We start from the raw sequence: 14,157 nt of genomic DNA, 5'->3' as shown, positions 1-14,157 counted from the left end.
TGTAAATCTTCCTTTCCTTCATGTCTATTCACAAAGTCAGATATCTTTATGACCTGAACCATTCTTGTAATGCCATAGGGAATTTCTAAAAATTGCTCTGTAGATTTCTCCCTTTCCTTTTCTCCCATGCTTCCATTTAAAACTGACAGCAGAAAGCATCCTATTGAGATTTGTTAATATTCATTATTTTATTCTTATTAAACAAGATGTCTTACTTCAAATGTCATTAAATAAAAAAGGTTGAAGCAATGTGGCAGCTTAATTAAGAACTACTCCCTAGCCATCCTTTTAAATTAGCCCATGTTCTCCTACCTGAAACATTTTTAGTTTTATAGCATATTATTCCTGTATCAAGGCACATAGCATGAAAAGACCTGTGTTGGTTTCAGATAAAAATAACTTAACACTAATGCTAAATGCACAGGGAGTCCTGCAGACAGCAATAAAACAGATTAAAGTAATGTATGCTGTAACATTTCTTATATACAATAAACTGAGAGTAGAAGTAGGTAATGGTCTAACACCCTGCTGGCAAGCCTGCAGCTACATTTAAATCAAACTAGTGCTACATAATTTTATCTGCATTTCTTTGTTGTGATAACTTTGTGATTTGACATGTAAGACAGGTTTATATTTTCATTTACATTCTGTACACTGTTCTTATGGGTACTTTTTAGGATTTCTTAGGGGGCTCACAGTGAAGACCATTGATGTTTTTGCAAAGAGAACACAAGTATATTTCAAACCCATTTGAAGGAACACTGTGAGTTCCAATAGCTAACATAGTAACATAGTAATTTAGGTTGAAAAGTTCCACCTTTTATATATATACATACAGTGGTTGTACATACTAATGTTACAATACAAGTTTTCTTCACTGCAAAGACCCCTGGTGCTGTTTTTTTGTTCTTTTTGTACCTGCATTCTACTCCGGGCACAGGGGCAGCTACAAGGTAGCTTAATTGAAGGTGGGAGCTGTCCTGTTCTACATGTATATATATATATATATATATATATATATATATATATATATATATATATATATATATATATATATATATATATATATATATATACTACCTAACTGCTAGCTGATCCAGAGAAAAGAAAAAAAAAACATTTGAAGCCTCTCCAATTTGCCTCAGAGGGGGAAAAATTCCTTCCCGACTCCAAGATGGCAATTGGACCAGTCCCTGGATCAACTTGTACTAGCTATTGTCAATAACCATGTATTCCCTCACTTGCCAAAACTCTATCCAACCCCTTCTGGATCTACTGGTAAATAAAGCATCAGAGGGATTATTATATGATCCCCTTATATTTGTATACATAATTATCATATCACCCCTCAAGCTCCACTTCTCCAGCATGAACAACCCCAACTTGGCCAGTCTTTCCTTATAGCTGAGATTTTCCATAACTTTTACCAGCTTATTTGCTCTTCTCTGGATCCTCTCTATTTCAAAAAAATTTCCTGTTTGAGCACTGAAGACCAAAACTGCATGGCATATTATAGATGGGGCCTTACCTCCTTCTCCACCAATCTATGCCCCTTTTAATATAGCTCAAGACCTTACTTGCCCTTGCAGCTGATGACTGGCATTGCTTGCTACAGTCAAGTTTATTATCTACATGGACCCCAAAGTCATTTTACATTATGGATTTGCCTTTTGCAGTCCTATTAAGGGTATAAGTGGCTTGCATATTTTTACTTTCCAGTTGCATGACTTTACATATATTAACATTGAATCTCATCTGCCCCATAACCAACCAGAATGCCAATTTGTCAAAATCCTACTGCAAGGATGCTGCATCCTGGATGGAATTAATTGGGTTGCATAGTTTTGTGTCATCTGCAAACACCGATATATAATTTATAATTGTCTCCCCTAAGTCATTAATGAACAAGTTATATAAAAGTGGACCCAATACAGAGCTCTGAGGAAGCCCTAAGAACCTTACTCCTAGTAGAGAATGTACCATTAACAACCACCCTCTGTACCTGATCCTGTAGCTAGTTTCCTATCCATATGCAAACTTCTTCATTAATCCCAACAGCCCTTAGTTTACAAACCAGTTATTTGTGGGACACTGTATCAAACCCTTTGGCAAAATCCAAAGAGATCAAATCATATTCTCTGTCCAGCATTTTAATTACCTCTTTAATTAAAAAGCAATCAAATTCTCAAGTTACGAATGGTGCTTAAAGTTCTCTATTGTACAGGTGATGCTTATCCTGGGACTTTGGTTGTGTATTGCTTGAGTTACATGTAAGTAATCTGTAAACCTGCAGGTTTATTGACACATGATCATACTCTAACACTCTTTTGATAAGAGTGTGGCTTTTTTGATCTTCAATTTATCTTTCTGGTACATTGCTTTTTCACCAGCTAGTTTAGTGGATTGGCTTGAGCTTTTTAACTGTTTCAACCTAAGATTTGGTTCCACCTGAACTCTTTGGATCTGCATCTTCCCATTGCAATGTGCAGAGTAATGTAAAGGATCTAATTCCACTTTGTCACTTTTGCCTCTCTGTCTCTATATTCCAAGATGCACTTTTATAAAGACCATAATAAGCAATGCCCAGTATACCTTACAGTGAATGCAAGCTACAGTATGTAACCTGCAGACGAACCATCTGCCTTAAAAACTTGGAATGCTTACCAGTCATAGCAGAAACATATCAAAATGGCATGACTGGAGAAGGACTGACTACTGATATAATATTACAATGACAGAATGTTCAGCACAGTTAGATACTGTCATGCTGCTTCCCATAGCAATTAAAAGTAACTTTAAAAATTATTGAATACTTTTAATTAATTTATATTGCCAAGTTGCTTTGAATTACATCCATTTTCTTGGGGGGGGTGTATAATACTTCAACTGTGAACATTCTTCAGCTGTAGTTTAATTTTTTATTTTTATCTACCAATGTTACCTCAAGAAAATGGCAATTGTATGCACCTGTGATATGACATTCATTGGTAAAAGTTAAATTCAGGTGATGATTTCAATAGGAGAATATAAAAGGCATATTGTAAAATGCAATTTAACAAAAATGTTCGCTTACATATAGAACATGGCCAAATGTTTACTTGGTATATTTCAGATGTATAGACAATATATATGTGGGTTTATAAAATATTCCACAGGACAATTTTTATATTAAGATTATATTACTTAAAATGTAGGTTATACAATACCTTTGCTCCCAATTCATTGTATTGCATTTTTAATGCAGTGAGTCTTTCATCCAAATCCTTTGGGTTTTCAGTCTGCTGTTTCTGTACAATTTGGCGACCAGTTTTTATCACTGTTTCCACTTCTGTTTTTACTTCACTCAACATTTTATACATTTTCTGTTAGACGAATCAAAAGGATATTAAAAATATTTTAGCTGCCATTCTATATCTTTTGTATTGTGTACAGTTGTATTTTTGTATATAGTCTTCTTGTATTTTTGCAAGAAGACTATCTTGAGCTATGACAAATTAGGAACATAATGCTTTAACATTATGTATGATTTGATTTATTGGCACAGGTTGTAGGTAAGTTGATTCTAGGATTTCATTCCAGACCACCTCATATTAATGAAAAGGCTTCTATTTTATTATAAATAGAAAAGGTTTGAATTTACTAAAGTTAAATATTGGGCGAAGGGTCAGTAATATACTAAATGTAATTTGACAAAAAGTAAAGGGGATTAACTAACAGTTAATTTGATTGTGTTAACATCATATTCTTTTTACAAAACATAGGTACTCATAGTCATTGAAAACAGAGAGAATTAAGCTGTACAATATTTACACGTATAAACAGTCCTTTAGTAAAACACTTTTTAGTAAACACATGCAGAAAAATAAGCTTGTATTACAAGTGGCCTGCCTTAGATAGAAGAGAGGAAAATAAAGAAAGGCTGATTTAAGATATATAAGTCAAAGGGAGTAGAAGCTCCCTTTGAAAACATCTATGACTGAAAAGACTTACAATAGAAATAATCATCTTATTATTCTTAAACATATATTAAAGATTTGACTAGTTAATACAATGCAATTGCTCAAATTGTTTCAAGATAGGTTTTGTGCTTTTTCAGAAAATCTCATGTACCAGGTTATTGGATTTCTGGTGTACTAGCCCAAGTTGAATCAAAAAGGGAATTATAAAGTAAAAATTGTGATATGCATAATTGATGTATATATTATCTGAGAAATCCTCTTTTACTTCTACAATCATTTTATTAATAGAAAAAATAACATAACATTTTTTATTAAGTAATACATCTATGTATTTGCCTATATCTGCAAGGGTTGCCTATTTTGTATTGTGCATAAATACATTTTACAATAATATTATGAAAAGACTTTCAATGTAAGAGGTCCATAATATCAGCATTCTAATTTTAGCAGTTTTAGAGATTTTTTTATATCTATGATTAAAGTCTATTTCTCTAAAATATGAAAACCTCAAAAAAACTCTCTCTTTCAGACAATTACTAGTGAAAAAAAGGCAGAAAACTGACGCTATGAGGACCTTGACTGCTTTTACTTGATGCATTTTGTATTAGATGTTTCATTGTTTTCAAATCTCGAGTTTTTATAGAAATTAAAAAAGCACTAATTAAAATGTTAGTAAATAGGCCTCTTAAAGAATACATTATTTTAAAGACTAATATCACAGAATTGCAATCAGTATATTAGCTAATACAAGTCTGCATACATACCAGTGTAATTACCCAATAACTCACCATACACTGATCCAGCTGTGTCTGAACAATTTCTTGTTCAATACTCTTAGTCTCCAAAACTGGCAATTCTAATGTTACTTCATCAAGAATTCTTTTTGACTCCAATAATCGTTGTTCAAAATTAGCAGGCTTCTGAAACAATCGAAACTTTGTAGACACCTCCTTAAACTTTTTCTGAAAATCATACAAATAAGAAAATATTGCTTCAAGTAATATATACAGGTATCTTACAAAAAATGTAAGAGCTACCCTGGGACAAATGTTTTATTGGTATTACTCTCTTTTTTATTATTAATACACTTTTTGTATACATTACTAATGTGCCTCCGGGCTTGAGCATTCATCCCTAAAACCACTCATGAGTTCCTTGACACACATGATTTTTGCATCCAAATACCCTGGCTTCCTGTTGATGTTTTTTCCCCATAGCATTATTAAAAAAAAAAAAAGCTCAGCACCTAAAGCCTGCAGCGTGCAGGGTTATTTGTGTGGTTGTAGGAACCAAATGTTTGAGCCAGGAGACTAAATTAGTAATAAAGCAGCCCCTAGATGTGCTATTGTACACATCTAAGAAATGTATAGTAGTAATATTAGAGGTTAAAAAAGGGAAACATAAACATTACCTGTGCTATTTCAATCTGGGAGAGGACTTTTTTGGACATTTCTTTACCCTGATTTCTTTTTTTCATTTCATCCAAGCTAATTTCATGACTCATCAAATCAGACTGTATTTTCTGTTGGGTAGAATAAAAGAATACATATTTACTATATGTTTTACATATGTAAAACAGATGGTAACAATAGGTAACATGGTATATGTAAGATCTTTAGGGCTGGGCCCTCTTTCTCTCTTGTATTCTTGTATGTACACACTGCAAAATATATTGGTGTTTTATAAATACAAGTTATGGTAATAATAACAATAATAGATACACTTATACGAATATTCAGCATTACTTTGTGCAGATATGGTTTAATACAGTCATTTATACAGTCATTTATAGCAGTTGACTGATTAAATGTAATTTATAATTTCTAATCAATAGTCATGCTTTACACAACTGGAGCATATTTTTACCTACAGTATGTATGTACTGCATGAACATAAGGGCATCCAAGTTCTTGCTCATTTACTTCTCCCTTGTTTGCAAACAAACATTTCAAAAATTAACAGCAGCTGAAGACTAATTCATCTACATATTAAAGATCAGATTTTAGAGGTTTTAGAAGTTTAAACTCACAAACTCTAAAACCACAATTATCATCTGAAAATCTTTTTCGAATACCTAGAAAATTTTGAAAAATTCAAGTTTCTTGGACAATTTCTAGTGGAGAAAAATCTGAAAACCTTGACCTCGACAACTTTTACTTGGTGACGTTATTCTTAGAGGTTCTTGTGGTTTTTACACTTAATAACTCTTAAATTTTTCAAGTTTTTTAGAAATATAGGAAAACAAAAAATTTTCATGGAAAAAAACCAAACACATTTAAGATCTCTGAAAGCATTCTTTTATTTAAAAAAAAGGTATTTAATATGGTAAAGTAGAAGGGATTGCTACATATACATCATGTAGGATCCAGGATTTACTTCTTTGTCTGATGAACTTATTGACATGAGGCAATGTGTTGATTAAATTGTACTGTAAGTGACTTTTTGCATATGCTTCTCATTGTTTATTAGTGTAAATAGCATGGCTTGACTTATGTAGCAAAAAATATGTAAGGCAGTTATGGACATGTAAACTTAAAAAATATATACTTTTTTTTAATTGTAATTGACCCATCACATTGGACTATTATGAGTGCTGAGATAGTTCGATCCACTCCACCTGACTATAGGTTTTGGGCTTGGCACCCACACCCAACATTTCTACTGCTGAGTTTACACATTCTTTCCATCTTCAGGCCTATTGTCTTTCATTTAAAGTGATTCTTAATGTTGGGAATTCACACCTTGTAGTTTAATCCAGCAATTAAAGAGTTAATCCTTTCAAGAATGGTAACCATCAACTTTGTGGGGAAGATTTAAATACCCCTTGGTCAGCGGATCAGTATTTAGTAGTTTAGAGACTCAACTAAAGTATATTGAGAGATTTCTAGTTGCTTGAGTCTAATTTCCGACTCTGATTTAGATACTGTTTTGGCAAGTTGCTATTTCTAAATTTTGTCTGTCCCAGCCCATTTGTGTGGCTGCAGCCAAAGTCTCCTGAGCTCTATATATATTTCCCTGCTGCTGCTGCTGCTGCTGCTACTGCTGCTCTGCAAGTTTTTCGTTTTCTTATCTAAGTTTTTACTTTTGATGATCTGTTGAACTTAGAGTTCTCCAGTACTTTGATACTTATAGTATCAAATACTCTGTTGTAGATAAATCAGAGCTAGATGTGTTTTGTGTTACTAAACATGGAAAGTGTTTGCCTGATTCATCAAGGCAACCAGTCATCACTCCTGTCATTCACTGCCTGTCACTGCTAGTGGGATCTTAACCCCACTTTATGCAGTGGAGTGCTGAAAATCTTTTATGTAAATACTATTACTTTATGTGGAAGGTACTTTATGGTGAGTACATTTTTCCATGGTAGGGAAGATTTTAAATTAGATAGATTGGTGTAAATACTTACAAAATAGTCTACCGTTTATAATGAAAAACTTGCAGTTAGGGAAGATAAGTGAAATATAATTTCTGGAGCATTACATTCGAATTGGTGAATTTTGACACCAAGATAAATTCAAATTTATTATTCGACCCTTAATAAATCTGCCCCTTGGGGGTTAATTATTGAAGTCCGATTTTTACTGGTTGGACTTTTAAAAGGGAAAAAAACTCATATTTTTGAGATATTAAACTCCAATGGTGTTAAAAGTCAGAATAAAAAAGTACTCCAACTCAGACCTGGCACATTCATGAAGAAGTCAATAACAGATGGCCCATTGATATCCTGATCTGTGCTGAATTTTGTGCAATAATTCAAAGATTTTGTAGTTTCGGGCATCAAATCCAAAAAGATGGAGGTTTTGGTTGTCAAATCCGAAAAAGTCGCCGTTTTCAGTGAAAACTTTGCTGGATTTGGATTTTTTCACAATTTTTTCACAATTTTATCAAGTTTTCAGAAAATAGTGAGAACTTTTTGGATTTTGATAAATAACCTCCTAAGTATTTGTGACTGGTAGAAAATAGTAACAGGTTTCCTTAAAAATATTTCCAAATAAAATTTCTGAGCCTTTCAGCACTTGACAATAGTGTTATTACAAGAAGGGGTCTTACAAGAAATTAACAAACAAATAATAATAACAATCAATTCAATATGGCAGACAGTAATGATGAGATTAATTTCAACTCTGGGTGATTTGTTGTGCAGAAATACTCGTTTTTAGAACAGAAAAATGGCGTGCGTATTCAATAACTTAATATGTGGTATCTTAATGTATAACAGCAAATAGCATCACATCATGTAACCAACATTCTACCCTTTGTGAAAGCTAACTGTGATAAGTACTGCATATTCAATGTATACAACTCAAACTATAAAGGGAATTTTAATTTACAAGATGTAACACGTTCAATATAATGTTATTGGTGTTATATCTATAGTGGCTAAACATTGTTTGGTTATACTATATAGGCCAAGTAGATAATCCTAATCTGCATCCCGTGACTCTTGACTCTGAAGATTATGGTATAATATTTTTTTTGTTTTATTAGTTTGCACCCTTCATTTTACTGAGCCATGTATCATGAATCTGCATCTTCTTGCTGAAATGTAATCACTGTGAGTTAAAATGAAAATAGTATTTCTGCAGCAAAACATGTAGGTTAGGTATTCATTGCCTGTTAATGTTCTTTTAAATGAGCTGCTTCTGAATGACGTAATTTATCATGTCATATTTGATGAGGTCGGGCCAAAGTATAGATAAATTGTTGACTTTATTATAAAAGCATGCTGTTATCATACGAGAAACAGAATGGAAAAGGCATATCTGAAACTTGCTGCTTCAGTTGACAAATACAGATGATCTATTTAGCCAGTACTATCTACAGCTATCCATAAGAGGGTTAAATAATCACTTGCACTATAATTACTTCTAAAAATAAAGATGAGAATCCAGACATTACACAAATCATTCAGATTGTCAGGTGAAATAGCTATCCATACAGTAATGACATAACATTAACAACACATGATATTGGACATTGACCTAATTAATAAGGTCCTGTGTATGCTCCACTAGTTAATTTAGCTAATTAGTAAGTTAATATATGCCTGCAGTATTTTTTTTTTGTTTTCCCAATGTTAGCTGCCCCTTAGACTCAATCAGAAATGGAACTGCAATATGTACTTGTTCCTAATGTTGCTAATGTCAAGTTTAAAATATGTACCTTCTTTTTATGCCCAATAGAGGATAACCTAAAAATAACAGCAATCAGGCTGTGTCCGCCTCTAGTGATGGACAAATCTGACCCATTTTGCTTTGCCAAAAATTAATGAAACTGCAAAAATTTGCCAAAATGCATTGAAGTCTATGGATGTCAATTGTTTTTTGTCTTGCAATGTGGAGAGTCAAAATTTTTTTGTTGTCCGACAATTTTTTTCATCCATTGGATTCTAAGTTTTGTGACAAAACATGCCGAATTTTTTTTTGCTCATCGCTATCTGCACCAGCAATAATAATAATTGCCTTTCATATTATATAAAAGACTAATGTTAATTATGGCTTTTGGGAGTCTTCTTTAGCCATCAACTTAATTATAGACCAAAGTATGGGGATCAGTGCATGCTACCTGCTGATTTTGAGCTCAGAGGAGATAAAATATACATGTGCAATTGTTCAACCAATCAGCAATGAACTATGATCATGGTGTTAAAATTTAACAAATAGCACATTTCTTATTGGTTGCTATATGGAACAGAGTGAGTAGAAGTTAGCACCTGTTTTAGTAATTGTGTAAGCAGGATATAAAAATTAGCCAGTGATTTGTTTCTGTTTTTATGTTATGGCAATTTACTGTGAGCTCAACATTAAAGTCTCAGCTGAAGCAACTGCCAGAAAAATTTCTTTACCTGTCTGTAGGTAATCATTTCATCAGTAACAGAAACAAATCTAACTGTAGGAACCCTTAGGCTTGAATTCCCCTGTGGTATTTAAATGCCCTAGATTTGGATAGCTGGGCCTAATTTACAGTTGGGAGTTGTTGTTTCCAATTTCAGGTTTAAGTATCCCCCTGTCAGATTTGGCCAAGAAGTGTCTTTATAAAGGTGAGATACCACATGTTCTTCCTCTTTGGCTGCTGTGGAAGTTGGTAGTTTTAGCCTGGCTTTGTATAAACCTAGAATAAACTATGCTAATCCTGTTTATTATACATTTTATTGTGGCCAAACATATCATTAATGGCCGCAATACTAGTTTACCGTTACAGAAAAAAAAAAACCTCAAAACAAAAAACTGAAGGATTCAGACAAACGTGTAACAAAAAAGTAATGTTTCAAGTTGCCTTTTTGAATGTTGTTAATTTTATAATTCTGTATTACAATGAGAGAATTGAATTGCAAGTTTAATATTAAATGGCAACTTTTTTCCAGGTATGCTGTTAATATTGTTTTCTCATTTTTCTAGTAAAGTAATATGGCCACATGGTGGTGATAGCTGCACACTGAATAAACTGTTTAGCACTTTAGACACATTACTGTTGTTACTCCTAAAAATGCATGAATCATGCTGTACTGCTGTTTGGCAGCTACAAACGAACCTTTAGTGAACCGTGTTTCGCCGCCCGCTAATACTTTCGCGAAACTACAACGAAATTCGCCGCAACATAAAATATTGTTGTGTGTCAAAATTGGTGCTCGTATAAAATTTTTTGTGCATCAAAATTATTCAGACACTCATTGACTTTAATGCATTTGTACAAAATAGTCGCACGTTTTGACATCCATTGACTTCAATCCATTTTGCGAATTGTTTGTCGTTTTGATAATATTTTTCATTGTTTAACAATTTTTTTAGAGCATGGCGAAACGGGACAATCGCTACAAACCATTCATAGTATGACAAATACCGTTAGTTATTGTAATTTGCACTGCAAAGTAGTTCTCAGGTTTAACACCTTTTAGTGTCTAATGTAAATGGACATCATTTATTATTCTTTTTTTCTGGAAGGAAAAATGTGGCGGTTTCTCTAAATGTAGCAATGGCTATTCTAATTGGAAGGGTCTTGTCACCTCTTGATGTGTGTTATACCCCAGTGAAAATCTGTAACTTCAGTAGTAACATGGGTAAAAGTTTGCCCATGTTCAGTTCAGCAATCATGCATATCTTATGATAAAGGATGGCTTATTGCACACACTACGGGATCTTGGCCTACTTCGGGAGCCGGATCTTCTGACTGGGGCCAATGGCTGGAGGAGAAGCACTCAGAAACGGTGTGCGAGGACGAAGAAGCACAGAAAGCGAGCAGGAGTCCATGCTAGTCTAAGAATTAACCCCAGCCGACCCGCTCTCCCGTCCATACTAACGTCTTATTATCTATAGAAAATAAAATGGACTACATTTGACTCCAGCAAACTACCCAGTGTGAATTGAGAAACTACTGCATATTCATATTCACGTGACGTGGCTCAGCGAAAGAGTCCCGGATGCCGCCATTCAGCTGGATGGGCTAGTCGCAGTTCGAGCTCTGAGTGGTAAGAATTGTGGTGGTGGTCTGTGTGTTTACATCAACACAAAATAGTGCAGGAACTCTGTGCCTGTGTCCAGCCACTGCTCACCACTGGTGGAGTTTTTTGTTGTGAAGTGCAGACCCTTTTATTTAGTCCGTGAGATTGCCTCCATTCATATTATTGGAGGTTACATTCCTCCCAGCGCGAACACCAAAGATGCGCTCTGGATGCTGTACAGTGCTATCATGGACATACAAAACACTCACCCAGATAGACTGATTATCATCGCTGGAGATTTTAACCATGCAATCTCAGGTCATTGCTCCATAAATAGCATGTGGAATTTGCTACAAGAGGGCCAAACATGCTCGATCAGGTTTACACAAACATTTCCAGTGTGTACCGAGCAGAGCCCCGCCCACACTTCGGATACTCAGACCACATCTCTGTTATGCTAATTCCAGCATACAGACCACTCGTCAGGCACTCTAAACCGGTTCTGATGCAGGTGAAAACATGGCCAGCAGGAGCCATGACTGCTCTTCAGGACTGTTTTGAGTGTAATATCTGGAACATGTTTAGGGAGGCTGCAACCTACAGCGACTACATCAACTTGAATGAGTATACTTCAACTGTAATCAGCTACATCACAAAGTGCATTGATGATGTCATTGTCTTCAAGTGCATCACTACACGCCTCAACAGAAGCCGTGGTTCACTGGAGAGGTGCGTGTGTTACTGAGGGCCCAAGACTCTGCTTTCAGGGAAGGTGACGAAGTTGCCCTGAGAACAGAGAGAGCCAAACTTTCCTGTGCCATCAGAGTAGCTAAGCGTGTATACACTCAGAGAATACACAGCTTCTTCCAGGAGAATGGCGACACACTGCGCATGTAGCAGGGCATGCAGGCTGTCACAAACTAGAGGTCAACACCATCTGCCTGTGACAGTGACGCGTGAGGATGACTCTGGTGAGGATGACTCTGGAAAGAGTAAACCCACGGAAGGTTGCAGGACCAGACAATATCCCTGGAAGAGTGCTAAGAGAATGTGCAGATCAGATGGCAGATGTTTTCACTGACATCTTTAACATCTCCCTGAACACCTCCACTGTCCCGAAGTGCTTCAAAACCACCACCATTGTCCCTGTGCAGCAGAAGTCATCAGTGTCCTGCCTCAATGACTACCGTCCTGTGGCACTCACCCACATCATCATGAAGTGTTTTGAGAAGCTTGTCAAGAAACACATCAAATCCCTGCTGCCACCAGCACTGGACCACCTACAGTTCACATACCGTCAAAATGGCTCAACAGATGATGCAATAGCCACCACCCTCCATCTGGCCCTCTCTCATCTGGACAAAAAAGACACCTACGTTCGAATGCTGTTCATAGACTTCAGTTCAGCATTCAACACTATCATTCCTCAGCATCTGATAGAAAAGCTGAGCCTGCTTAGACTGAACACCTCCCTCTGCAGTTGGGTTCTGGACTTCCTAACCGACAGACCTCAGTCAGTCAGGATTGGAAACATCATCTCAAGAACCACCACACTGAGCACCGGAGCCCCTCAAGGCTGTGTGCTTAGTCCTCTACTGTTCACTCTGCTGACGCATGACTGTGCAGCCACGCACAGCACAAATCACATCATAAAGTTTGCTGATGACACGACCGTGGTGGTCTCATCAGCAATAATGACGAGTCACCATACAGAGAGGAGATGCAGAGCAGAACCTGTCTCTCAATGTAGACAAAACAAAGGGGATGGTTGTTGACTTTAGGAAGACTAGGAGTGACCACCTGCCACTGTACATCGACGGCTCTAATGTGGAGATCATCAAAAGCACCAAATTCCTTGGTGTCCACCTGGCGGAGAACCTCACCTGGTCCCACAACACCAGCTACTTAGCCAAGAAAGCCCAACAGCACCTCTACTTCCTGCGCAAGCTGAGGAAATCCCATCTCCCATCATCCATACTCAAAACCTTCTACAGAGGGACTATCAAGAGCATACTGAGCAGCTGTATCACTGTCTAGGCTGGGAACTGCACTGTCATGGAGCGCAAGACCCTACAGAGGATAGTGAAGACAGCAGAGAAGATCATAGGTGTCTCTCTTCCTTCCATCATTTACACCACTCACTGAATCCATAAAGCCACCAGCATTGTGGCTGATCCAACATACCCCTCACACTCACTGTTCATACTCCTGCCATCTGGAAAAAGGTACCGAAGCATTAGGGTCCTCACTAACATACTGTGTAACAGTTTCTTCCCCCAAGCCATAAGGCTCCTGAATACTCAGGGACTGGACAGATCTCTCTCACACATTCCATCTGACCATACTATATACCACAACGTTACACAGCCACTGTACGCCATTGTATGGATGAATAGCCATTGGAGATAGTTGTTCCCTATGAGCAGATCTGCACTTTGTCATGTCTTGCTACTGTCATGTCACATTGATACACCCATCATGTCTGACGTTTAGAATTATTTACTTAACATATTACATCTGCTGAGTGTGCACTGTCTGTCCTGTCCCTGCACTAAGTTGACCTATCTTGCAGGAGTTGCATATTTTTGCACTTGCACTTTTTGTCTGTTGTCCGGTACATCTATGTTGAGCTGTGTAGCACCATGGTCCTAGAGCTGTTTTGTTTCACTGTGTACTGTACAAACGTATATGGATGAAATGACAATAAACTCACTCTTGACTTGACTTGACAATTCTCATCCCTTTTCTGTTGTAATTTTC

The 14,157-nt window shown here is 36.3% G+C and overlaps 1 protein-coding gene across 1 annotated transcript in view; it reads right to left on the bottom strand.

The window, feature by feature from the left end:
* dmd.1.S (dystrophin, gene 1 S homeolog) overlaps positions 1-14,157 on the bottom strand; it is a 935,293-nt gene that overhangs the window by 667,470 nt on the left and 253,666 nt on the right. The window contains exons 30-32 of the mRNA XM_041584187.1: positions 5,371-5,481; positions 4,748-4,921; positions 3,207-3,362 (exon numbers count right to left, since the gene is read on the bottom strand). Coding sequence (XP_041440121.1) covers positions 3,207-3,362; positions 4,748-4,921; positions 5,371-5,481 — 441 coding nt within the window. The remainder of the gene's footprint in view (positions 1-3,206; positions 3,363-4,747; positions 4,922-5,370; positions 5,482-14,157) is intronic.

Source organism: Xenopus laevis, chromosome 2S (genome assembly GCF_017654675.1).
Source record: "Xenopus laevis strain J_2021 chromosome 2S, Xenopus_laevis_v10.1, whole genome shotgun sequence".
Classification (NCBI taxonomy): Eukaryota; Metazoa; Chordata; class Amphibia; order Anura; family Pipidae; genus Xenopus; species Xenopus laevis.
The sequence above is the reverse complement of the archived record's forward strand: the minus strand, read 5'-3'. Positions and strand labels throughout refer to the sequence as shown.